The 26,737-nt window shown below is 37.8% G+C and overlaps 1 protein-coding gene across 2 annotated transcripts in view; it reads left to right on the forward strand.

Annotated features, from left to right (window-relative positions):
* sema5bb (sema domain, seven thrombospondin repeats (type 1 and type 1-like), transmembrane domain (TM) and short cytoplasmic domain, (semaphorin) 5Bb) overlaps positions 1–22,904 on the forward strand; it is a 66,170-nt gene extending 43,266 nt beyond the window's left edge. For both annotated transcript variants that reach the window (XM_084426990.1, XM_084426991.1), the window contains 17 exons: positions 2,783–2,845; positions 2,943–3,255; positions 4,047–4,332; positions 5,898–6,033; positions 6,126–6,333; positions 6,852–7,059; positions 9,259–9,376; positions 12,122–12,306; positions 14,675–14,818; positions 15,132–15,279; positions 15,403–15,631; positions 16,396–16,614; positions 17,046–17,216; positions 17,902–18,048; positions 18,127–18,165; positions 18,254–18,462; positions 20,904–22,904. In XM_084426990.1, coding sequence (XP_084283116.1) covers positions 2,783–2,845; positions 2,943–3,255; positions 4,047–4,332; positions 5,898–6,033; positions 6,126–6,333; positions 6,852–7,059; positions 9,259–9,376; positions 12,122–12,306; positions 14,675–14,818; positions 15,132–15,279; positions 15,403–15,631; positions 16,396–16,614; positions 17,046–17,216; positions 17,902–18,048; positions 18,127–18,165; positions 18,254–18,462; positions 20,904–21,065 — 2,985 coding nt within the window. In that variant the 3' untranslated portion in view covers positions 21,066–22,904. The remainder of the gene's footprint in view (positions 1–2,782; positions 2,846–2,942; positions 3,256–4,046; positions 4,333–5,897; positions 6,034–6,125; positions 6,334–6,851; positions 7,060–9,258; positions 9,377–12,121; positions 12,307–14,674; positions 14,819–15,131; positions 15,280–15,402; positions 15,632–16,395; positions 16,615–17,045; positions 17,217–17,901; positions 18,049–18,126; positions 18,166–18,253; positions 18,463–20,903) is intronic.
* Positions 22,905–26,737: the final 3,833 nt, after the last annotated feature.

Consider the following 26,737-nt stretch of genomic DNA (forward strand, 5'->3'; position numbering starts at 1 on the left):
GACCCCAAACTTTTGACCTGTGGTGTATATTTAGATTTTGGGATGAAGTTTGACCCGGCTCACCCTAATGTGTGAAAGTGTGAGTTTAATAATCTAGATCTGGCTGTGATTATCTTCCCCCGTTAATCTGTGAAGAGCTGTTTTATCTGGGACCTTTCCACTCCTCTCACTCTATTCAGGCTCTGCTGGGATCCCCACAAGGGTCACAACCAATACGAAATCATCGTTATTATTTCAATCTATAGTTTGTGTGTGTGTGTGTGTGTGTGTGTGTGTGTGTGTGAGAGAGAGAGAGACTCTGGTCTACATCATTATTTTTGAGGCAATGACAACGCAGATAAACATGACAAAGCAGCCTGTGAAAGGAGAGGGAGGGACAAGGAACAAAAGAGAGGAAGAACGTCTAAAACCAGTGAAACAACACATTCAAGGGTTTTCGTTTCAGATAAGAGAACGAATGCGATTAGGACAGACCGTCCAGTGTTGCCTAATTAAATGTCACACAATTGCTCTTTCACACATCTGCCTCGCCATGGAGTCATATTGTGTATTTGCAGCGAAACCTTCCATCTTCCATCTCTTTGTCTTCTATTATTGTGTGTTTTGTACTTTCTTGACATTAAGGAAAGAAGCTGAACGAATGGAAGAGCTTCCCACGACTGAATATCTTTCATAGTTTTACTGCATTAAGAGGATGTTCTGTTATTCTGCCTCCTTAAATGTAAATCAGAGCCATAGTAACTGGAGATTTGTGGCCATGGCTGTTCAGGTTAAAGGAATTTTCACTTTAGTGAGTTTGTTTGTTCGGACAGTTCGTTTAAATGAAACTGGCGCAAGTAAACAATTTACAAATTTGTTTGAGTCATCAGTAGACAGTAGTCCTAGTGTGACCTTTAACAATTTTTGTAATGAAATAAATATTTAAATGCGGTTGTTTATTAATGTGTTTATCATTCCAACTTCATTGATTCAGTCGAATCATTCAGACGATTACAGTTTTCTGATTTGCACTGGAAAGCTTGACTTTTAAATGTCAGGGTATTTCTTGTACATCCACATGCAAACACTTGCAGCTCTGCTGTCTTAAGCAGACGCTCATGCTGATGTTGCTCTCTACTGTGTTAATGTGCTGAGTCCAGCTCTGTCTACTCTATAAGGTTTCGAGCAGTCTGCACTATAAACAGACTAAGTGGCTTAACAGTCACTGTGAGTTGTGACTGTTACAAAGTGAATAGTTTCTGTAATGTTGCTGCAAAGTGCTAATGTTATAGGTGTGCAGAAACCTTCGGATGCATCCGGAATGTTGAAGTGCTGTTTTATCATGTAAAGCAGGGTTTCCAAACAGGTTTTGTCAGCTAAACCCATTTAATGTAACATTTTTATTCTAATTTCAATAACACTTTTGCATGTTTCACGCTAGGGTTATTATAGTTAAAACAAAAAATAAAACCATAAAAAATAAATGTTTTACTAAAATAAATCAAATATAAAAAGCAACATTTATATTAACTTAATGTAGTAAATTAACTAAAAGTAAAACTGAAATAAAAAAGAATGAAAAACTATATAGATAAATATGTACAGTATATACATTGCTCATTACTGTACTTCAAACATACTATAATGTATAAATGCTTTACAATTTAAATGTATAATTATTTTTTCACTTTACAGTAATGATATTTACAACTAGCTTTTGTCATTTAGCAAACATTTTTATCTAAAGAAATTGAGCATTACATTTTTTTTTGAGAAATGAGATAGGGCTTAATTTTCATGGGAATTATGCAAATAGACTTCATTTTTTATAATTATTTAATTTCATATTTCTACATACGTTATCCGTCTATGGTCACATGATAGGCAGGTAAACAAATAAAATATTTCATCTTTTGATTTACATTTGTTTTTGTTTTAAAGGGGTGGTTGATTATGATTTCACTTTTCTAACTTTAGTTAGTGTGTAATGTTGCTGTTTGAGCATAAACAACATCGCTCAAAGTTCAAAGCAAAGGGAGATATTTTCTTTTAAAGAAATCGTTTTTTACTGCAACAAACGGCTGGTAGGGACTACACAACATTCCTCCCAGGTTAGTGACATCACCAACCCTAAAATGTACATAAACCCCGCCCCTGGGAACGCGATTTATTGATTATCATGACAGAATATGCTAATCAATGACTAGAAGATAACTACACATAAGCTACATAAATTCATCAACTAACCATTCAGAAACGTCCTGTTGCTTCTACATGTTGTCACTTCTTCTTGAGTCTCTCCATCATTGTCTGACTCCGGTTTGAACATAAAAGGCTAAACGTTTTTGAAATTTTCAGCGCATGTCTGTGCTGTAAGGTAAAAGAACGAGAGCTCTTGAAGCTCCGCCCCCTGTGCCGGGAGCAGCAGCTCATTTGCATTTAAAGGCACAGACACAAAAACTGCGTGTTTTTGCTCACCCTCAAAAAGTGTCAACTTTAACATGCTATATAAAAATATCTGTGGGACTTCACACACACACTCTGGGGACATCAAAGACTTACTTTACATCTTGTGAAAAGGACATTACCACCCCTTTAAAATGACTATTTCATTTGATTTTTACATTTTATCATTTAATTAATTATTAGCTTTTCATCAACTCACGAACCCCCTTTAATTCCCGCAAGAACCCCAGTTTGGGAAGCCCTGAGTTAAGGGATGTGTGAGTATTTAGCGCAGGACTGGATGCATGTCTCGACAGCTTATCTTCTTCCAGTAATGTTAATTGTCTGTTGATTGCAGGCCACAGAATGGGCCGTAGACGAGAGCACCAGGAGGTCCTGCCAGAGCAAAGGAAAGACAGAGGTGAGAAGGGAGAGGTGAACCCTGGGAATGAATGAATGTATGTTATAGAGTGTATATGTGAAATGAAATCTCTCTTCTCTTCCTCTGCTCCTCTCAGGATGAGTGTCAGAATTATGTTCGTGTCCTCCTGTTGAACGGCAGCCGTTTGTTTACCTGTGGCACTAATGCTTTCATGCCCATCTGTACGACTCGCCCTATTACTGACACGGCGAGCGTTCTGGAGTCCATCAGTGGGGTGGCGCGCTGTCCCTATGACCCTCGACACAACTCTACAGCTATGATAACTGAGAGTGGAGAAGTCTATGCGGCCACTGTGACTGATTTCTCTAGCCGTGACCCTATTATTTACCGCAGTCTGGGGAACATGCCACCCCTGCGGACCGCCCAGTACAACTCCAAATGGCTCAGTGGTACAGTGGGACGACACACACACTTATCAGAGAATCTGACAAAACCTGTCAAGAACACGTCCATTCCAAAATCAAAATTTCTGTACACGTAATTATATTCTACTAAAAGAAAATGAAGCCTAATTTAGCAGTTTTTCTTGTATTGTGAAATTATTTTCATTTTGACATTACAGTATATTCTCATCACTGCAAAAATAATCATTCTTAAAGTGTGTATTCTTGGAAGTATTTGTTGTTACCTTTATATTTATATTAGAAATAGCTTATTGTATTTATTGTAGCAACAAAACACTGTATTAGAGAATTCACTAATGAAAAAAAAATGAAAAAGAGTAAACAAATGTAAAAGCTAAACATCTGGTTACATTATGTTTATGATTTAAAAATGCCTTTTTTAAAGAATTTATTTAAAAAATATATAATTAGCTTATTGTATTTACTGTTATGCATCATAAAATACTGTATTAGAAAATCCACCAATAAAAAATGAAAGTTAAACATCTAGATACATTGTTTTTTACGAATGTTGTATTAAATATTGTATTTTACTGTACTAAAAAAAGTCTGTATTACAGTGATAATAATCACAATTGAGAAAGTAAAATTAAAAATCTTAATAGTGTTAAATATTCTTCAATTTCTTAAAGTAAAATACTTATATCTTCTGATTTTGGGGTGAAATGCGACTTGGACACGGTTTTGTGAGTCACACATCTATTTATGGCTATGTATTGAAAAAAGTGTTTTGATAGTAATGTATTCTATCGTCTTCCTTTCCTTTCTCTCCACAGAGCCTCACTTTGTCTCTGCGTATGAGGTGGGCCGCTTCACATACCTCTTTCTTCGAGAGAACGCAGTAGAGCAGGATTGTGGGAAGACTGTCTTCTCTCGTGTGGCCCGCGTGTGTCAGAATGACATCGGTGGTCGTTTCCTGCTGGAAGACACATGGACCACCTTCATGAAGGCTCGACTGAACTGTTCCCGCTCTGGAGATGTTCCCTTCTACTACCATGAGCTGCAGAGCACCTTCTACCTCCCTGAGCAAGACCTCATCTACGGAGTCTTCACCACTAATGTGTGAGTGGATTCTTCATCGCTTACTGAAAATGCAATGCATAGAAGACCAACAGTCGCACAGCAGGAACTTCTGTAGTCCAGCACAGGTTTTGTGACGAAACATAATTACTACTTATGTTATCAGAAGAACATTCTAGGAAATTAAGTGTCCCTCCAACACGGTGTATAAAATGAAAGTTAATGTATTAAATATAATGATTGTGTGTGTATATATATATATATATATAAGTGCCACCTCTAAGTGCCATCTGAAATTTTCTTCTTGAATGATCATTTTTATCAAGCTCGTATATTTAAATTCAGTAATTTCACTTAAATGGCAATGAAAATGACCTATTTATTGCCATTTAAGTTAAATTACTGAACTTAAATATACAAGCTTGATAAAAATGATCATTCTAGAAGAGAATTTCAGATGGCACTTAGAGGCTTTTGCATCTGACCTCTTCATATATATATGTATGTATATATATATATATATATAGAGAGAGAGAGAGAGAGAGAGAGAGAGAGAGAGAGAGGTTAGTAAGATTTGTTTTTAAAGAAATTACTACTTTCATTCAGCAAGGACACATTAAATTGATTTAATTAAAGTGTCATTATACATGTTACAAAAGCTTTCTATTTCAAATAAATGCTGTTCTTTTGAACTTTCTATTCAGCAAAGAATCCTGAATTAATGTCTATCATGGATATAAATACAAAACTATTAAGCAGCACAAATGTTTTCACAATTGATAATAATCAGAAATGTTTCTTGAGCAGCAAATCATCATATTTGAATAATTTCTGAAGGATCATGTGACACTGAAGATCATGATGCTTTGATCACACAAATAAATTATTTGATATTTTATTATATTTCACAATATTGCTGTTATTACTGTATTTTAGATCACATAAAAGCAGTCTTGATGAGCATAAGAGACTTCTTTAAAAAAAGTTTAAAAAAAAGTCTTATGGCGCTTTTCCATTACCAGTACCAGCTCGACTCGCCTCGCCTCGACTCAGCTCGGCTCGGCTCGGCTCGCTTTTCGCTCCGTTTTCCATTGCAGATAGTACCTCCACAATAGTACCTGGTCGTCATAGCGACGCCGCAGGAAACTGCCGTGACTAAAATCTTTTACGCGAGACACACCCGCTACCCACACACACAGGACAATGGAGGAAATCGAGTGTATGCTGTTTCTGGATGTTTTTGCTGTTTTTTATTCAGGATACTGCGTCTGGCGCGTGCAATGATGACGCAGTGAATAGTGACGATTCTCTCTGACCAATCAGCAGTCTGCCGTGATTTCACGTCACATTTTAGTATCGCCTCAGCCCGCTTAGAACCTCGCCGGAGGTGGTACGAAAAAAAGTACCTGGAAGCAGGTACAGGTACAACTTTTACACAGTGGAAAACCAAACAGAGCCGAGTCGAGTCGAGCCGAGCCGAGGCGAGCTGGTACTGTGTAGTGGAAAAGCGCCATTACTGACCCCAAACTTTTGATTGGTCCTGTTTTTCTATTCAAGATTTTTAATGTAGAATTTGCTTCACTTCCCTCTCTCGTTTCTCCTCACAGGAACAGCATTGCTGCGTCAGCAGTGTGTGCGTTTAACCTCAGTGCCATCACACAGGCCTTTAACGGACCCTACCGTTATCAGGAGAACCCTCGGACCAGCTGGCTTTCCACTCCCAATCCCATCCCAAATTTTCAGGTGAAGGAAATTAAATGCTGCAGCTTTTTTTATATTTTTCTTGAAGCCTTCTGGCTCCAAATACAGTACTTTTCTCTCTTTCTCTCTGCCAGTGTGGGACAGTGAATGATTCGGGTCCAGGCGGTAATCTAACGGAGCGCAGTCTTCAAGACGCCCAGCGGCTCTTCCTCATGAGTGAGGTGGTTCAGCCCATCTCCACAGATCCTCTGGTCATGCAGGACAACATCCGTTACTCCAGGCTGGCTGTGGACATTGTTCAGGGGAGGGACACGCTTTACCACGTCATGTACATCGGCACAGGTAAAGGAGGCAAAGAAATCTGACTTGCATGTCCTGCAAAGAATTCAAAGCATGTCCTCCATTGTGTTCTCCAATCTCTGCTGGAAATCCAGCATATATCAGTATGATTTCCATGTTGGTCCAGGCTGGGTTATGATGGATAGAGCTGGTGTAGTGCTGGTCTAACTGATCTTTTCATGCTGGGAACCAGCATCCCATCCCAGCAAGCAATTTTGCATTTAAAAGACGTCTAATAGCCGTCCAAACACAGCCCAGACGTCTAAATTTAATAGATGTCTATTAGACATCTAGACTAGAAACGACTAGTTTTTCAGTGACAAATTTTCACTGACAGCCTAAACTTTGTCTTGTTTTAGACGTCTGGGCTTTGTTTGGACGGCTATTAGACGTCTTTTAAACGCAAAATTGCTTGCTGGGATGTGAAACATACCTTATGCTGGTGACTGGATTGTTCAGCAGGGAGGTTTAGAAGGACTTGCGCTTCTAATTGTAGCTGTTTTCTTTAATTGACCAATCAGAGCACGGCACCATCATTAAGGCCTTGTCCACCAATAACAAGAGTCTGCGTGGATGTTACTTGGAGGAGATGAACATTCTTCCAGAAAACATGCAGGAGCCAATCCTAAACCTACAGATTCTGCACAACGATAGGTCGCTTTTCGTGGGACTTCCCAGCAGAGTGCTGAAGATCCCACTGGAGAGATGCTCCAGCTACAAAACTGAGCAGTAAGTTACACACATACTGTAGGACTGCAACCCCACTTTTTGACAACAGACTCGTGAGGTCAGAGCATCCTAACCTTGAACATGATTGAGCTGTTACTTTCACTACAGAACTCCTTAAGCCACTATTACGCCGTCGGTTTTACCTGGTCACACATGACTTCTAAACGAACACATGCTGTTAAATTACGGCAAAGGATGATTACAGAAAATGTCCTTCCGAGCTTCTAATGCCCTTGGAGTCAGACAGGAAGTGAAGCTCGAGGAGGTGAAGTGAATGACAGTACTTATGAGTAGTCAGAGATATTATTATCTCGTACATTTTCCACCACTGGCCGAGAGGCAGATGAATGATGAACTAGGTCATTAAAAAAATAAAAAAAACCCGCTGTTTCGTGTTCTCCGTCAGTGCTATGAATAGAACACCTATAAATTGTCGAACATCATTAAAAATATATAATGCATGCATCACTCCTCACAGGAAATGACTGATTTTACATTACAGATCTAATTAGATATCAGATCCATAAAGTAATGTCCTCCTTCTGGACTCCACATGGATGAATTGGGCTTCTGAGCTGGATTTGTAAGGCCTTAGTGTGAATTTGTACCCTAAAACATGTTACATTGGGTTTTAAAATCAAGCAGATCAGTTTCCGATCTGTTAAACGCCTTGAAGTCACTGTATTTAAAATACACCATGTTACGTCAGTTTTTCGTCTTCATCCAGCATGTTAGAAGAGGTTTTGCACGTGATCTGTCAGTTTAGCAGCGTGTGTGTGCTTATGATTTGAGGGTGGAAGTGTGTCATTATGTGAGGACTGTGATGCCTTGGACTCTCTCCCTAAATTCCTGCCGCAGATGTTGTTGCACAACACTCAGAGTTACACAAGACAGAAACATTAGGTGCTGTTTCTGGACATGATGAAACTGTGTTTGTGAAGCCGCTCAGTGTTTAACATGCTGATGCGGTTACAGATTCTTCACCACACACACACACACACACACACACACACGTACACACAGGTGGCAAAAGGTCAGATCTCACAAGGTTGTTGCAAATATCTCTGTTTTATACCAATGTTCATCTATGGAGTCTGATTGAGCTGTAAGTGTTTAGTCATTATCGTTTTATTTAACCTTTAATGTATGTAAATTTATTCTCGGGATGGCTTTTAGCATCTCCAGCACGATTTGCAGTTTTCTCTTGTTGCCGGTGTGAAGTAAACGGATGTTCAGTTTTTTAGTGAACTCTGAGACATATTGTTATGTTTGATTTTGGGGTAAAATATGACTGTATACTGTATCGTTCAAAAAGTTTGTGGTCGGTAAGAATTTTTAATGTTTTTAAAAGTCACCAAGGCTGCATTCATTAGATTAAAAATACATTAAAAACGATAATATTGTGAGATATTATTAGAATTTAGAAGAACTGTTTTCTATTTTCGTTAATATTAAAATGCATTTTATTCCTGTAATGTAAAGCTGAATTTTCAGCATCATTACTCCAGTCTTCAGTGTCACATGATCCTTCAGAAATCATTCTAATATGCTGATTTGTGTAAATATGCTGGTATTTTACTGGTAACATACGTTGTTTGATTTTTTTCATTACTTAATGTCCTTCTTAAGAATGACACGTCTTTAAAATAATGAGACATGCTTCTGAATTAATAATACTGCTAAAGGACACAAGGAGAAAAGGAGAAGTCTGTTAGCTCTAATAAATCACCCGAGGTGCTGTCAGATATTCTTTATCTCCCAGAGCAGGATTTGATGCTTGTGTTTTCTCTATATTTACTGTAACAGTCAGATCAGATGCTTAGATTACATTTACACTTGATCAATCTCTGACTTGGATCTCGAGTTCTCGACATAATAAATGTGTGGATATTAGACACAATTTGCTAAATTCATTATTGATTCAGTGTTCATTATCTGAGAGTCATCCAGTATTAGTGAGAAGGGCAGAATTAGTTTTAATAGTTAATTAGTGTAATGTATTTTATTTGTCTTTTGGAAATGTATGCTTGAATTGCACTGAGATTTATTCCCTCATTATAAAGCTGTGCCGTATCCTGTAGAATTAAATCTCTCTTTTCTCTCTTGTTAAGTTCTCACGACACACTCTTCATGGCTTTATGGTGGTAGTTATTAAGATGTTGTCATTGATTTGTGACTGTCATGTGTGTGTTTCCGCAGGGATTGTCTGGGCGCCAGGGATCCGTACTGCGGATGGGACCGGAAAGAGAAGCGCTGTACGACGATCGAGGACAGTTCCAACATGAGCCAGTGGAGTCAAGACATCACAAAGTGCCCTGTAAGACCAATATCTCATCACACAGAACAGAAAAAATCTGCTTTTAATTGGTGGAATTGGTGCTGTTTCATAAAGTTAGCGCACCAGCCGGTATTCACGCACTTGAACGGCGTTGCAACGTCTGCTTTCTGTTATTATTTTTCTGCTGAGCCCCACACCCCACACTTTGAGAACCACTGGAGTACATGTTTGATTGAGTCTCCTGGGCCTGTATGACAGAAACATCCTAAATTAGAATCATATCTGATTCCAATCTGTCTAGGAACCATGGAACTTTTTCAAATCTTAAATCAAGAATTAAGATTGGAAGTTTTTGTAAAACAGCCCGTTACCCTCTGTTCTGTTCTATTCTGTATTTTGTTCTATAATAATCAAAAATGTTCTCTTCTATACTATTATTTTCTGTTCAGTTATATTATATTTAGTTATGTTCTATTCTGTTCTATTCTGCTGTATTATGTTCTATTTTGGTCTGTTCGATACTATTCTATTCTGTATTCTGTTCTGTTTTATGATCTTTTATTATTTTCTGTTTTGTTCTATTCCATTCTGTTCTAATCTATTCTTTTGTATTATGTTTCGGTTCTAATCTATTCTATTCTGTCCTGTTCTTTTCTGTATTCTGTTCTATTCTATACTCTTATTTTCTGTTCTGTTCTGTTCTATTATATTATATTCAATTATGTTCTATTTTTTTCTGTTCTGGTGTAGAATGTTCTATTCTGGTCCGTTCTATACTATTATATTCTGTGTTCTGTTATATTTTATACTCTTTTATTCTCTTTTATATTTCATATCGTTTTGTTCTATTCCATTCTGTCCTATACTACTCAGTTCTATTCTATTCTATTTCGGTTCTATTATGATCTATTCTATTCTGTCCTGTTCTATTCTATAATCTTATTTTCTGTTCTGTTCTGTTCTATTCTATTCTATTCTATTCTATTCTATTCTATTCTATTCTGTTTGATTCTTTTCTGTTCTGCTGTATTATGTTCTATTCTGGTCTGTTCTATACTATTCTATTCTGTATTCTGTTCTATTTTATACTTTTTTATTATTTTCTGTTTTGTTCTATTCTATTGTGTTTCGGTTCTATTCTGTTCTAATATGATCTATTCTATACTGTTCTATTCTATTCTATATTCTGTTCTGTTCTATACTCTTATTATTTTCTGTTTTCTATACCATACCATTCTATTCTATTCTATTATGTTTCTATTCTAATCTAATCTAATATGATCTATTCAATTCTGTTCTGTTCTATTCTGTATTCTGTTCTATTCTATACTCTTATTTTCTGTTCTGTTCTATTATATTATATTCAATTATGTTCTATTTTTTTCTGTTCTGGTGTATAATGTTCTATTCTGGTCCGTTCTATACTATTATATTCTGTGTTCTGTTCTATTTTATACTCTTTTATTCTCTTTTATATTTCATATCGTTTTGTTCTATTCCATTCTGTCTTCTATTATGTCTTCTATTATGATCTATTCTATTCTGTCCTGTTCTATTCTATAATCTTATTCTGTTCTATTCTATTCTATTCTATTCTATTCTATTCTATTCTGTTTGATTCTTTTCTGTTCTGCTGTATTATGTTCTATTCTGGTCTTTTCTATACTATTCTATTCTGTATTCTGTTCTATTTTATACTTTTTTATTATTTTCTGTTTTGTTCTATTCTATTATGTTTCGGTTCTATTCTGTTCTAATATGATCTATTCTATACTGTTCTATTCTATTCTATATTTTGTTCTGTTCTATACTCTTATTATTTTCTGTTTTGTTCTATACCATTCTATTCTATTCTATTCTATTATGTTTCTAATCTAATCTAAAATGATCTATTAATTTATGTTCTGTTCTGTTCTATTCTATTCTATTCTATTCTATTCTATTCTATTCTATTCTATTCTATTCTATTCTATTCTATTCTATTCTATTCTACAAAGATTACATTTCCAGCTCAGAGATTCTGAAGACCAGATTCATAACAACGTTCTTTGAGTACACCAACAATCTCTTATGAATTTTTGCGCTGGTCACGAAGAATCAAGTTTGTGCTGAAGAGCCTGAAGGTTAACCCAGCTGATCCAGACTCTGACAGTGTCAATTACACGCTGGTGTTCTGCACGACGGCTGGCCAATGTCACTCCTGTTCCCTCTCGACACTTCATTAGGTCCATAATTAGACATCACAAATTTCCTATTATCTTTGATGGTTGGTGTCCTCAGAGGAGCAATAATAAACAAACCTCATTTTCTATCACACTGGAAGCTTTGGCTTCGTCCCAAGTTGTATACTTGTACTTTGCACTAAAAGTACTTTTCTATCATGCTAATAGGCAATACCCACTGTTTCCATAGTTACGACTTAAATGACTTTGATAGTTAGTTAAGTGTTTTCCCAAACTTTTGCAGAATGTTTGTTGGCTACAGTGCAGAAATCATTCCTAGAGTTGCTTTTGTTGTCCCGCCAGGCTTGATCATTTATGTTACTGTAAAGGATATGCAAAATGGTTACGAAGCCTAGTCGTGGTGTAAATCAACACTAACGCCATTGAACTAAACTAAATATTAATGGAAGCTTCTGATCAGGAATAACATGGAACAGATACAATTGCAGACATGTTTACGTTTTAAACATAACATTTCAGAAAACGTGTAATACAAAACAGTTGTCCTAATGTACTGTGATCAATCAACTATGGAAGCTATGGTTTGCGTTTCACTTCACAGGAGCGGAACCTTACCCAAGATGGTGGATTTGGCCACTGGTCCCCATGGCAGGCTTGTAACCATGATGACGGAGGGGAAGGCACCAGCACGTGTCAGTGTCGCACTAGGTCCTGTGATAACCCTCGACCCCACTGTGGAGGGATGAAGTGTGTCGGGGCCAACATAGAGGTGGCCAACTGCTCCAGGTACACTTACTGTACTACACCGTACATATCAACCCACCCAGCCTTTATGTAATCATCAGACGATCTCTTCTCAGTGAACCTTTAAGCCACTGATATAACAATAGATGGCAGTAATGCACAATTTTAGTTTGTGATCTAGTAAGAAGAAGACACTGCGCTTCTTCAATACATTGCAGGTTCGTCAAAGCGAAAAACAGAATGTAGCATTTGGTCACGCTACGCCGCTACTTGCTGGAAAATGTAGTTAACTACTGGAAAAGCTACACTTTTTTAAAAGCAATTGAGTTTCTGTCAAGCAACTTGTACTTGGCTACTCCCCAACACTGAGTCATATGGGTATGGTGATGCATCTATGTGATTTTTCAAGTTTGATAGCATCCCCTTATTCACTGTCATTGCACAGAAAAGAAAGTCATAGGGGTTGGTAAGCGTATGAGTCAGTAATGTAAATGATGGCAGATTTATTTATTTTTTTGGATGAACTAGCCTTTTAAAATCTGGGACTTCTCATATTGATGTGGCAGGTGTAAACAGTGTGGCCAGAGTGATGTATGAGAGCCAGAGCGATCAGCCTGAAGTCTTCAATCACAGACAATCAAAGTGTCAAAAGCTTTTATTCCCTCTGATTCAGCTCTTCCGTGAGAGAAAGGAACCACCCAACGCTAACAGCTGCAGAGCCTGAGACCTCGAGTCCATCAATCCCGAGCACTGATACAGACGTGCTGCGTGTAACGTGTGGATTTATTCATTAACTACGAGATGCTGACGCCACAGTTCTGGCGGAGCAGCTCCTTCTTTGCGTGTCCCATTATCCTGCAGTCACTGAATCAATGTTCCAATTATTTCTTCACCTAGAGAGCTTGTTTAAACACACACATCACCAGGTCTGGGTGCAAGAAACTAACAGGACGCAATGTTTCAGTGTAACAAACTGTGGCAGGATCTTTCAGCTGGAGCAGATATATGATAAATGACAGTTTGAGTGATGAGCTGCTAATACATCTTTGTCAGAGTGCCACTGTTAAGTTTAATAAAGCCGATGTTACCTAACAGCTCTAAAGTTGTGATCACAATCCTTCAAAGTCATTATCGGGCCTTTAGAAGAAGTCACTTGACTCCAGGCAGCACCAGAGGGACTGTCCTTGTTATAAAGGTGGTCATTTAAAGGAAAACTGGGGTTTTCTTGCTCTTTTGAAGTGAATGCTCTAATTTTTCAAACTTTGCAACAGTGCAAAGATGCGTGTCCCGACCCTACCCTTCATATTGTTTCAAACCCGTATGACTTCCTTTCACACAGGATGAAAGTCTTGGACCCCATTTACTTTCATTGTATGGACAAAAACATTTCCATAGATGAAAGTGTCAATGCTGTTATTGTTAAAGTCTCCCTGTGGTGAAAATCAGGTTTTTACTGTTGTTTATATGTCTTTGTGGTGTTTTTAATATGGTTTAAGACGAATGTGCAAAATTGTGCAAATTCATTCAAGTATGTTCTCCTTAAAACTGCGGTGAACCAAAGACCGTCTCAAAAACACGGTTTGAAATCGCTGGTGTTTGACATCACAAACTATCTTGTAACCAATCAGGTCACCGAGTGGATCTCTGAGCTGCTGTGAGTGAGTGGAGGCGGGTATAATTTGCATATTCATAGAACCGCGTATACTAAATGAGGCAAGGGTGTAGAGTTACATTCAAGCTATTTTAAGGCATTGAGATTTTTCTTTTTTTAAGTAAAAAAAACATTTAAATATGTAATTTTGGTGATCAGAGATGAGTTTTAAGGCATACAATGATTGACTACAGGGGGACTTTAAGTAAAACTAAAACTGTTAAAACCGTTTTTGGTTGTTAAAATAAAAGCTGAAATAAAAAATGAATATTAGATGAAAAACTACCATACTATACCATAAACTTAAAATGAAAGTAAAATATTAATAAATACTGTAGTGGTATATCAATAATACTAAAATAACACTAAAATAATTTGTGTTCCACATAGGAAGAATCACTTACAATTTCTTCACAAAAATCTAGTTGAAACAACTTCAAAAGCAGTTTGGTCAGATACCATCACCGTTATGACATCACAACCCTGCTAACATTAGCATACAACCGCTCACATTTACATATCAACTCCTATTCAGCATTTAGCAGCTGCCGTGATGAACGATATAACGAAAGGTAATTGTACACAGAGGTTGGCCAATCATAATCGAGGTCATTTACATATTGACATCTTATATATACACACTACTGTTAAAAAGTTTTGGGTCTGTAAGATTTGTAATGTTTTTTAAAGAAGTCTCTTATGCTCGCTTAGACGTGTTTTATTAGATAACTCCTCTAACTCTTGCTTCTGTGTGTTCAGGAATGGAGGCTGGACCCCCTGGTCGTCCTGGGCCGAGTGCAGCACCAGTTGTGGCATTGGATTTGAGGTCCGTCAGCGTTCCTGCAACAACCCAGCACCCCGACACGGAGGACGTGTATGCGTAGGTCAGGCGCGAGAGGAGAGGTGAGACCAGAAGAGAGATGGACAATAAGGCTGTGCTGTATGCTTTTGATTTGATATTATTTAATTTTCCACAAAAAACACTCTTAGGGCTGGTTCACACAGAACACGTTTTTTTGCAGGTCAGTGGAACGGGAAAACTGCAAAAAACGTTTTACTTGAGTGTTAATGGAAAAATGCATTCTGTGTGAACGGCCCCTTGAAAGTCATTTTTTAGTGTATTCCAGCCTGAACTATTAAAGGACCAACTCCATAAGTGTATACGTGTTTGTTTGAGGTGACTGGAAGATGAATCGTTCATGTTTGTGTGATTCAGATTGTGTAACGAAAAGAATCCCTGTCCCGTTCCGGTGTCCTGGGTCTCCTGGAGCGCTTGGTCCAAATGTAGCGTTGCCTGTGGTGGTGGAGTCCAATCCCGTGTTCGAACCTGCGAGAATGGCAACACGTGTCCTGGTTGCCCTCTGGTAGGGTCTTCAACTAGTCATATAAAATCAACAAAAACCCTAATATAAACATGAGAAATGAAAAGAGATTTATTTGAAAGACTGTCATTAGCATCTATCGTGTGTGTGTGTTACTGCATCCAGGAGTATAAGGCGTGTAATTTGGACGCGTGTGCCGAGGTGAGGCGCACCACGCCGTGGACCCCCTGGTACGCTGTTAATGTGACTCAGATGGGTGCGAGACAGGAACAGAGGGTCAGGTACACCTGTAGGGCTCTCCTCGCTGACCCTCACGACCTGCAGCTCGGCAAACGCAAGATAGAGACTCGCCTCTGTCCCACCACTGACGGAGCTGCTGTCTGTGAGACTGACGGTACGTACACACACACTCGTGCGCACACACACACAGGCACACATGCACACACATACATATTACACACACACACACACACACACACACACACACACACACACACACACACACACACAGTGACACACACCTCAGACACATATGCACACTCCTCCTATAAGCACAATTTGTGAGGAAAATCTATAAAAATTCTGATTTAAAATGTGATTTAAAAATGTTTAAAACACATGTTTTGCTTGTTTGTAGGGCTACATAATTTGTCCCAAATTTTTGTGGTTATATATTAATATGACTATAAAATAATAATTAGAATTAATAAACTAAAATGAATTAATAAAAAATATGAAACAAATAAAAAATAATACTATTATAATACTATAATTATAAAATACATTAATATTTCACTATAAAAATAGAGTAGTTAAGAAAAATAATATAATAGTGATAATGAATAAAATTTGTTAATTAATTAATTTGTAAAAAAAATATTTGTAAATTTAGTAAATTATTATTATTATTATTTTTGCCGTACAACTGTAAAATTTAAATACTAATATTTACGGCTGTCTTAATTTCTTAATATTCAAACATGAAACCATTAAACTTTTATTTGACGGAAAACTCTTCTGCCGGTCTATAAGGACTTCCCATCACAAGTTTGGGAAGCTGGCTGGTGCATGTTGCGTTCCCAAATGCACGTTAAACCGACCCGAAGTGATTTTGTTTGGTTGTGCAGCCCTCCTATACGTACACTTTTATGTTTGTAGGTCTAGTTGAGGACTTGTTGAGAATGGGTCGACCCGTTACACGAGTGCAGGGAGCCGCCTGGTCATCATGGGAAACGTGGTCTGCATGTTCCAAAGAGTGTTCCAAAGGCTTTCGCACACGCAAGCGCTCCTGTGCCACTCCTGATGGGAAGAGCACGCCGTTCGCCTGCAGCGGAGCGCCCGTCGAGTATCAGGACTGCAACTCTCAGCCATGCCCAGGTCAGGGATTTTTCAGTTTCCTCACTCATGTCCTGTTATTAAAGGGTACATAACACACAGTTTCTCATGTTAATCTTGAGTACCTATAGAGTAGTATTGCATCCTTCATATCTCTGAAGAGTCTTTAGTTTTATCAGGTTTTTAAAAGACAGATATGCTGTACTGATTCAAATATACTGAGTGTATTTGGCACAGAAATACCGTCATACGTAAAATACCGTAAAACTTTTGCCATGTTTAGCATATGAATCCAACTCTTTAACAGTGTAAATAAGTCAGAATGCATGAAATAGCATTAGACATCCCCTTTAAGTAAGGGATAATGTACATCCAGCTGACCAATCAGAATCAAGTATTCCAGAGCGCTGTGTAATAACTGACTTTAAAAGTCTTGCTGCAAGGAGTAGTGTGATACAGGTGTTGTGTTTCAGTGAAGGGGGCGTGGTCATGCTGGTCTTCCTGGTCCCAGTGCTCTTCTTCCTGTGACGGCGGTCACTACCAGCGCTCTCGTTCCTGCTCTAACCCCACGCCTGCTCATTCTGGAGATATCTGCATAGGGCTGCACACGGAGGAAGTGCTCTGTAACACACACGAGTGTGAAGGTGAGAAAACATCCCTTAAAACTCATCTTTGATCACCAAAATGACATAAAAAATAAATAAAAAATTATTTAAAATAGCTTGAATGTAACTCTACACCCTTGCCTCATTTAGTATACGCAGTTCTATGAATATGCAAATTAGCCCCGCCTCCACTCACTCACAGCAGCTCAGAGATCCACTCGTTGACGATCACACATCACACATTGACCTGATTGGTTACAAGGTAGTTTGTGACGTCAGAAACACCAGCGATTTCAAACTGTGTTTTTGAGACTGTCTTTGGTTCACTGCAGTTTTAAGGAGAAAATATTCAGCAATTGTGTCGACTTATGAATTTACTTATGGTTTGTCTTAAAGCATATTAAAAACACCAAATATACATCTTAACAACAGTACAATTTTAACATTACAGCCTCACTAATGTTTCTTTTAGTACTTTTTAAGAAATAAATATATGGAAAAAAGAAAAAGTTGGCATTTAATAAAATTAGCATTTGAACAAAGAGCTTAGAAAATTGTGTTATTGTTAAAGACTACGTTCGTATCGGATGCAGAACGATGATCAAAACATAGATGCGAAACATAATAAACATGGATTGCCAATGGCAGGGAAAGAGTTAAATACTCATTATGACTGCATTCATAACTAATGATAACACACGTGTGTTCTGTTGATGTTTCTCAGGTGTGTCAGGTGGGTGGGGGGCGTGGTCAGAGTGGGCGGAGTGTAACGAGGAGGGGCAGCAGCTCCGCGCTCGTATATGTGAAATAAACTCCTCTTGCCAAGGAAACTCTACAGATCAGAGAATGTGTCGGCCCAATGAGAGCGCAGGTTTGTTCCTTTCCCTCCTCTCCTTAAATCATGCCTGGCATCTCAGACAGTAGTTTCACATCGTTTTCTTAATTCTAGTGCTGTCAAAGGGACAGAGGAGGAACTCAAACTGTGGAGGTAATTGCAGCTTAAAAAAAATCAAACAGCATTGAGGTTTTCATGTGGCTATTGACCGTCGGTAAACATTTGTTTTTGTCTCCTGCAGGGTTTTCTCTGTTCCACTTGGTGCTGACCGGCGCATGCTGTTTTCTGGGAGCTGTTTTGCTGTCCGTCCTGGTGTACGTGTACTGTCAGAGACTCCGCAAACCTCCTCAAGAATCCGCAGTTATTCATCCAAGCACTCCCAACCACTTACACTATAAAGAGAACAGCTGTGCGCCCAAGAACGACTTATACACACCCATGGAGTTCAAGGTATCCCATCATGCCACGTAGTGTTGTTTTTGGCGGCCTGTTTTAATTTTAGTTTTAGTCTAGTCTTTGTGTCAGGCTGTCATTTTAGTTTTTATTAGTTTTAGTCACATTCATACTCTTTTTAGTCTAGTCAAGTTTTAGTCGACGAAAACTGATGACATTTAGTCTAGTTTTAGTCGACGAAAACTGATGACATTTTAGTCTAGTTTTAGTCAATGAAAATTGTATTTTAGTCTCTTTTTAGTAATGCGATTCTATTTAACCCAGTCAATATAGAATTTCAAACAAGGCTTATAGGCTATTTAGTATGCCTATATTTAGGGCTGTGACGGTGGCAGGTTTTTTTTTTTTTTTTTACCACCGCGGTAATGGTTTTATATTTCCACACAAAGACGCGTGATATAGGCTACACTCTGCGCTTTGTTGTGGATGTGGGACACGAGCAGGAAAACACGAAGATATCGATCTCTTTATGATATCTTCGTGTTTTCTACTTGATGTAAATTGGTTTGAAGAGCGCATTTTATCCTCCACAAGAGCGAGATATTTAGGCTATGTTTGAGATTGCGCTGCCAGAGAAAGTGAAACTAAAAATCACCCGCGCGTGTGAAACGCGCTTTACAGCTAAACTCGCGCCCTATGTCTAATATAACAAGCACTGTGTTAAAAAGAATTTGACATGCAAGTACAAATGTAGGCTATCTGTCCTACAGCGTTTTTCTACTTTACCACAAAGAATACGAATATAGGCCTAATTAAAAGCGAACCAAGAAACGTTTATAATCCCTTTAGAAAATGGGTGAGTGAGACGTGAGTGAAGATTTGGGAAAAGAAACAAGATATTCCATGCAGGGATGAGTCACGATTTTTGGATATTCGATTAGTTTATTTAATAATTAAATAAACTAATCGAATATCCAAAAATCGTGATATTCTATAATTCAATATTCTATAATTATTATAGAATATTGAATAGGTTGTGCGATATTCTCTAAAATAAAATCTCCATGTTCTGGCGCTGATGCGACGTGTTCATGTAACCAGAGACGCTGCCAATAACATACAGCTTTCACAAAGAACCGGCAAAAGTAATGATTATGAATGTGTCAAATATATCAATGAGACATTTTAATAGAATAACTAATGGATTAATATATTGTTAAATTCGCTGATAATCGGGTGACCAGATCGCAATCCAGAATTTAAAGCCGACAAAGCTATGGGTTCACGCACAACTCTCTCATTCGTCGTGACGTTATAACATTTCGTCTCGTCTCGTTTTGGTCAACGAAAATGAAGAGACATTTTAGCATAGTTTTTATTTTTTAAACCACATTTAGTCTCGTTTTTATTCGTCAAGGATATTGCATTATGCATGTATTTTAGTCATCGTCACATGACCATGCATTTACGTCTAGTCTCGTCTCGTTTTCGTCAGGTGATAACGGTTCGTTGACGACAATATTTCGTCATAATTTTCGTTGACGAAAGCAACACTAATGCCACGGGGTCTCTCTGTATCTCTTGTGCAGTGGTCCTTAACTTGTGGTTTGCAACCACAACACTGATCAGTACAAATAAAAAAATGCTTTTATAATATAATCATGCATTGTTAATATAGAAAAATAAATAGGCTTATTAAAGGGAAGTCCTATAATACAAGGAACCAACATTTTTAATTGTGCATATTGGTCTGTAAAGTTCATGATAAATATATGTATTTATATATATTGGTCTATTATTCAACTACCAACTACCTAGTAACACCATAGCAACCACCCAGAATACCTTAGCAACCGCCCTGAACACCCTAGCAACCACCCAGAATACCCTAGCATACTGCCTAGCATCACCCTAGCAACCGCATAACAACACCATAGCAACCCACTAGTAACGCCATAGCAACCGAGTGGCGAGTTTTGCCACTGCAAGCATCACTCACATTTTATTCAGGAAATGTGCATTCTAGTTAATATATATTATTTATTTAATAATTTTAATAATAAAAGTTGAAGTAAAAAAAAAAAAAAAAAAATTTTTTTAAATAAATAAATGTAAAAAAAAAAAGTTACAAAAAAGAATATATATATTAGTTATATTTTTAAATAGTCATATTTTTATATTATTATTATATTTACTTTTGTTCAATAAATAATTCTGGTCTTGTGTTGTGTGCACATGATATATTTGCTGTAAAATCAGTATCTGAAGCAGTTGAGGTCCACGACTCTCCCTAATCTGTCTCGGAGGAAATGGCTCTCGTTCCATAAATCCGTCTTATCTTTCATTCTTCATTTTCCGGTTGCATCTCTTCCCTCGGAGCGTTGACATCAGAGGACCGCTGCAGCATGATGCAAAACACGCCGTGGCCTTTGAAATATTGAAGAGACTTGTCCAACATCCGTGAGCTCACTTTTTGTGTTTTCCCTCTGTTCCCGCAGACTCTGAATAAGAACAACCTGCTTCCACCGGATGAAAGCTGCAACTTCTTCCCATCAGCCTTGCCACAGACCAACGTCTACGCCACCACGTATTACCCGTCTCCTCTGGGCAAGTACGACTTCCCTTCCATGGATCCACCCTGCAGCTACATGCACAGCTGATGCACAAAGACACACATCATGCTTTCTCAGGGGTGCGTGACCACGGTTAACACACCCTTATCCGTCCATGCAGACGCCTTGGAAAATGCATGGATCCACAGGAAGGTCGAGCGCATAACCTGCATCTCAAAAGATGCAGGAAAACGCAAAGGATTGTTGTTCGGATAAGACGGGCCCATGTAGTTTTCTTGTAGCATTTCCTTTCCTAAATGTCATCTCAAACCGGAAGTCACGGGTTCAGTTGATCACACGCGTTGTAATAACTACAGACCGACACTCACAAAGCATGCACACTTCCTAAAGCGCAGAGGAGCAAGAGGAATTCTGGCATCTTTGCTTTTCACGTAAAGCTCAAACTGAATGGTGACGCACTGCTCTGTGTGCTGGCGTCTTCAGCTTTTGTGTTGTTTTTCACAATAGAAAAAAATGCAGCGCAGAACTCGTTTTGAGTCGAGTGGTTCCAGGCAGCTGTGACGTCTCACAATAAGCCTGAACATCTGTTTCCCTTATCTTTTCCTGGTTTATGTCCTTTCGGCTCCAGAACTCAAGCGGTGGATGTGAGATACACGGACTCAGGATTACTGGTGAGCCGCGTACAGTGCAGACTGTTATCTTCATCGTCCAGTAAAAGACTTGAGCTCATGGATATATAGCCGTCCACACACTCTTACACATGTGTTCACCAGTGTCGATATGTCTGTCAGGCACTTTTTAAAGGGAAAGTTCGCCCAAATGATGACAGTTCTGCCGTCATTTACTCACCCTCGTGTCACTCCAAACGTTCACGGCTTTTTCCCGAGGCAAGACACTACCGGTGAGGTCGGCGGGATATAAACATAGTCCTGACCCTATCCCTGTTCCTAAACGTATCCCTAAAATCAGTGGGAAATGATAGGTGAATAAGAATGGTGTAAAAGCCTACACTTATAAATCTATCCCTCAAATCTGATTGGTTGATTGGAATGTTGATGTGTAAGGATGTTGTTGCTCTTTTCCATACAGTGAAGTATTCCTGTCAAGCTCTCTAATGCACAAAACACCACTATAAAAGTGTCATAAAAGTAGTCCATATGACTTATACACTTCTTCTGGATCCATACAATAGATTTGTGTTTACTGACTGCATTTTTTTTTGTATTTGCTAAAAGCTCTCAAATTTCATGCATATGTATTTGAACGTGGAGGAATAAGAGTGGCTCACACATTCTGCTAATCTTTTTTTCTGTTCCTCGGAAGAAAGCAAGTTTTTCAACAGCATGAGGATGGCTAAATAATGACAGAGTGTTTAATTGGTTAATTATTCTTTTAAAATCAATTACTACTGGAGCATGGCAGTATGAAATAGTGTTATTGAACCTAAAGGGATGTACGTTTATAAGTATGTATATTTGTAGCTGGCATTATATATTTATACACAAATGATGATTTTTGTTGTTGTTGATGGAATCGGGTATTTTTCCCCTGCTATAACTCCACCGCGAACATAAGACGATGAAAGAAGTAACTTGTGTATGACAGCTTTTTCTTCTTCTGTCCAGCAGTGAGTGCGTTTAAATGAAAATATAGGTTTTATTAAATATTTTGTTAATTCTTTACTATGAGCCCTGATGAACTTTAATGTAGCGCTGGACACTCGCTGATCCGCTCTCTTTCTTTCGCTGATGTTGCATGGATGCTGCACTCTCTCAGTGCAGAAGGTTCTCTATGCAATAAAAAAGAAAATGAATTTACTACACATGATCACTGCCTTTATACACTGTGAACTTTTTCTATGTTTTTCTATGTTGTACATTGCAAAAAATAAATAAATAAAAATCCATCTGGGTGTCAAAACACCACAATTGCCTTTCTTCTATCCGTCTGTCTATCCATCCGTCCATCATTTCTATCTATCTATCCATCTATCTACATCATCATTTCTATCTATCAATCCATCCATCATTTCTATCTATCTATATCCATCCGTCCATCATTTCTATCTATCTATCTATCTATCTATCTATCTATCTATCTATCTATCTATCTATCTATCTATCTATCTATATCTATCTATCTATCTATCTATCTATCCACATCCATCCATTCATCCATCATTTCTATCCATCCATCCATCCATCCATCTATCTATCCATCATCCATCTATCTATCTATCTATCTATATCCATCCGTCTATCATTTCTATCTATCTATCTATCTATCTATCTATCTATCTATCTATCTATCTATCCACATCCATCCATTCATCCATCATTTCTATCTATCCATCCATCCATCCATCATTTCTATCTATCTATCCATCCATCCATCTATCTATCCATCATCCATCTATCTATCTATCTATCTATATCCATCCGTCTATCATTTCTATCTATCTATCTATCTATCTATCTATCTATCTATCTATCTATCCACATCCATCCATCCATCATTTCTATCTATCCATCCATCCATCCATCTATCTATATCCATCCGTCCATCATTTCTATCTATCTATCTATCTATCTATCTATCTATCTATCTATCTATCTATCTATCTATCTATCTATCTTTATCCGTCCATTCTATCTATCTATATATATCCATCCGTCCATCATATCTATCTATCTATCTATCTATCCACATCCATCCATCCATCATTTCTATCTATCTATCCATCCATCCATCTATCTATATCCATCCGTCCATCATTTCTATCTATCTATCTATCTATCTATCTATCCACATCCATCCGTCCATCATTTCTATCTATCTATCATTTCTATCTATCCATCTATCCATCCATCCATCTATCTATATCCATCCGTCCATCATTTCTCTATCCATCTATCTATTTATATTCATCCGTCCATCAATTCTATCCATCCATCCATCTATCTATTTATATTCATCCGTCCATCGTACACTGCATGATGTGACTTTTCATTTTAACATTATCAAGTTGATATCTGCAGTTGTGTATTGGGTGTGAATGGTAAAGGTGAATAACTCTGGTCATTAGCGGTCGTGTAGAGTTGATTACTGAGCGTCAGTGTTCTCTACGTCGTGTCCTCTAGGCCGAGTCTTCAGTCCCTCTGATGAATGATGTCTGCGGTTCTAACAGTGGGTAAGTGATATGGCTTTTTAATGAGCTGTTTGCTGTTTGGAGGTTTTCCTCTCTAATGGGAGGAAACCAAGCATTACCCAGCAGCTGGAGAGAGTTATCAGAGCAGACCTGTTGTGGCCTCCAGTCCAGACACACCACTAATGAAAGCTGCTCAGAGGATACACTCCTGAGCTAACACTCACACATGCAGAGAGGGGAAAGCACAGTCAAATCAAAAGAAATGTTTAATTGTTGTGTAAAATAAGCATATTTCACCAAAAGAGTCTTTGACATGAAAACAAGAAGGAATACCTGCCATTTCTTGATATCCGAGGGGTGAATGTTGGATTTTTGGAGCAGTGAGTATGAGCATGTTATGTAGAAATCAGCTGAGAAGGTCACAGATGTGTTGATTGAACACAGCTGAGAAGTTTTGGAGCCACAGCATCAACTTGACATGCATGACGCACCATACTCACACGAACAAGAAACTTCTCAAGAACATCACGCGGATTCTAAGAAATGCTGATTATATTGCCAAAGTATTTCGATTTCTACAGATGTAATGAATTCGCTTCACACACACATAATGCTGGTGCGAGTAAAGATATCTTTTATAGTTTCTGAAAGTCCCTGAAGGACATGTTCGGTGTGATTTCATCAGCGTCAGAGAGCAGACTGTCAAAAACTGAGTAAAACACGTTGCTGTGGGAATGAATAATCTCTGCGCAGAGACTATTGACTATCTGACTCCTCACAGATTCAACAGACATAAAGTCTCATTAACATGCCTGATTATTTATGGTTTCATTTTATTCTGTGATATGTAGTTTGTGAAATGAGTAAACAGCAAATGCATGGTATAAATCTCCATTTAGAGCGCTTTATTAATTGCTTTGGAACATAATTTAGAGTTTTTATTACAGGGCCCATCAGAAGCGCTCCTTATTTATCATAACACATAAACACAAAGAGTGTGTGTTTTAGCTTCTAATCTTCAAAAGCACAATTCAAGAGCAAGCAGAGTGAATTTAGGCACTCCTAAATTACCTGACGTTGCCGTTGCTCAGTTTACCTGAATAGGTTATGCCCGATATAGAGTGTTTAAAGATTCTGTAAAATCCCCATAAAAACAAAGATTTTATTTTAAATAACATTTAATCAAAGCAGTGATTCCTGGAAACATCCTTTAAAATTTAAATGGTATATAAAAAGTTTCATTACAAAAAACAAAATTTATATTATTATTTTTTATGGTAAAAGTGGAAGTGTAGAACAAATAACAGTATTTTGCAGTAATAATTTTATATAGGCCTACATTTATAGCATATTTGATAAAATATATGTATATTTTACATTGTTTTTCTTCTGTAGAATAGAAATGACTTTTATACTGTAATAGTGCTTTTCTAGCCAAACTGTGATTAATGGGTTACACGCGTAGTTCATTAAACTAGTTATTAAATGGCTGATATAGAATCATGGAAGGCATTTAAGCCAGAATATTTGTTGTTTAAATCATCTCACAGGCATGACTTTGAATGAACTTTGTTTGTGTGTGTCTCAAATCAAGCCTTTCATAAACATGCATATAAGATTCCTATTTGAATATGTAACATAATTTGGAGCCGCTCCTAACTGGAATCAGATCCTGGATATACTGGAATTCCTTTTCCAGTATTGATGTTGCTGTTTTCTTTCAAGCCCTGACAAACGTCATCTGAGCCAGTAATACTGTCTCCTTCAGGTCCGGTGGGTGAAGTTGTGGAAATTAAATAATTCATGAGAGATTCAAGGCTCTTTCCTCTCTCGGCATTACAAGCTCAACGCCGCCCTCTGCTGGCACTCTCTTACATTCAGTAACTCATGGCTTCTGACATGTGGGATTGACTGTTAGTTCTGGGGAGACAGGATGAAGGAAGAAGGAGAAACGGATGAGGAACTAGAACATAGACTGCTTGCATTTGCTATTTATTAACATGCATTTGTGAGTGAGAGAGACTTTATTACCATTTATTAGTAGTAGCCTATTTGATAAATACTATTGCTGATAGTTAGGGTACTAGAGTATGCATTACACACTATTTCAATATCATACAATTTCATAAATAAAATCACCTTAAAATCGACAGCTGGTAAAAAAAAAAAAAAAGAAAGTACTTTGGTGGAAGTGGTAATCATTTATTTTTCAACTATTTGAAAACTAATTTAAAATTATGTCATTAATTACTCATCCTCATGTCGTTCCAAACCCATAAAACTTTCGTTCATCTTCGGAACACAAATGATGAAACACTTTTTGATGTAATCTGAGAGATTTCTGTCCCTCCATTGACAGTCTAAGCAACTACCACTTTCAAGCCCCAGAAAGGTAGTAAAGACATCGTTAAAGTAATGTGACTCCAGTGGTTTAACCTCAATTTTATGAATTTTACATTACTCTTCTCCTTCTTGGTCCTTGTCATCATTTCTGCACAACCAGCCATCTAGCAGTTTTATCATGGGCGGAGCATAACTGTAGAGTAAAATATTTCAACACAGGCATTTCAGTCAAATATAATTATGCGATGTGTTACGGAGCCAATAATAC

This window comes from Rutilus rutilus (genome assembly GCF_951802725.1).
Source record: "Rutilus rutilus genome assembly, chromosome: 12".
Taxonomy (NCBI): domain Eukaryota; kingdom Metazoa; phylum Chordata; class Actinopteri; order Cypriniformes; family Leuciscidae; genus Rutilus; species Rutilus rutilus.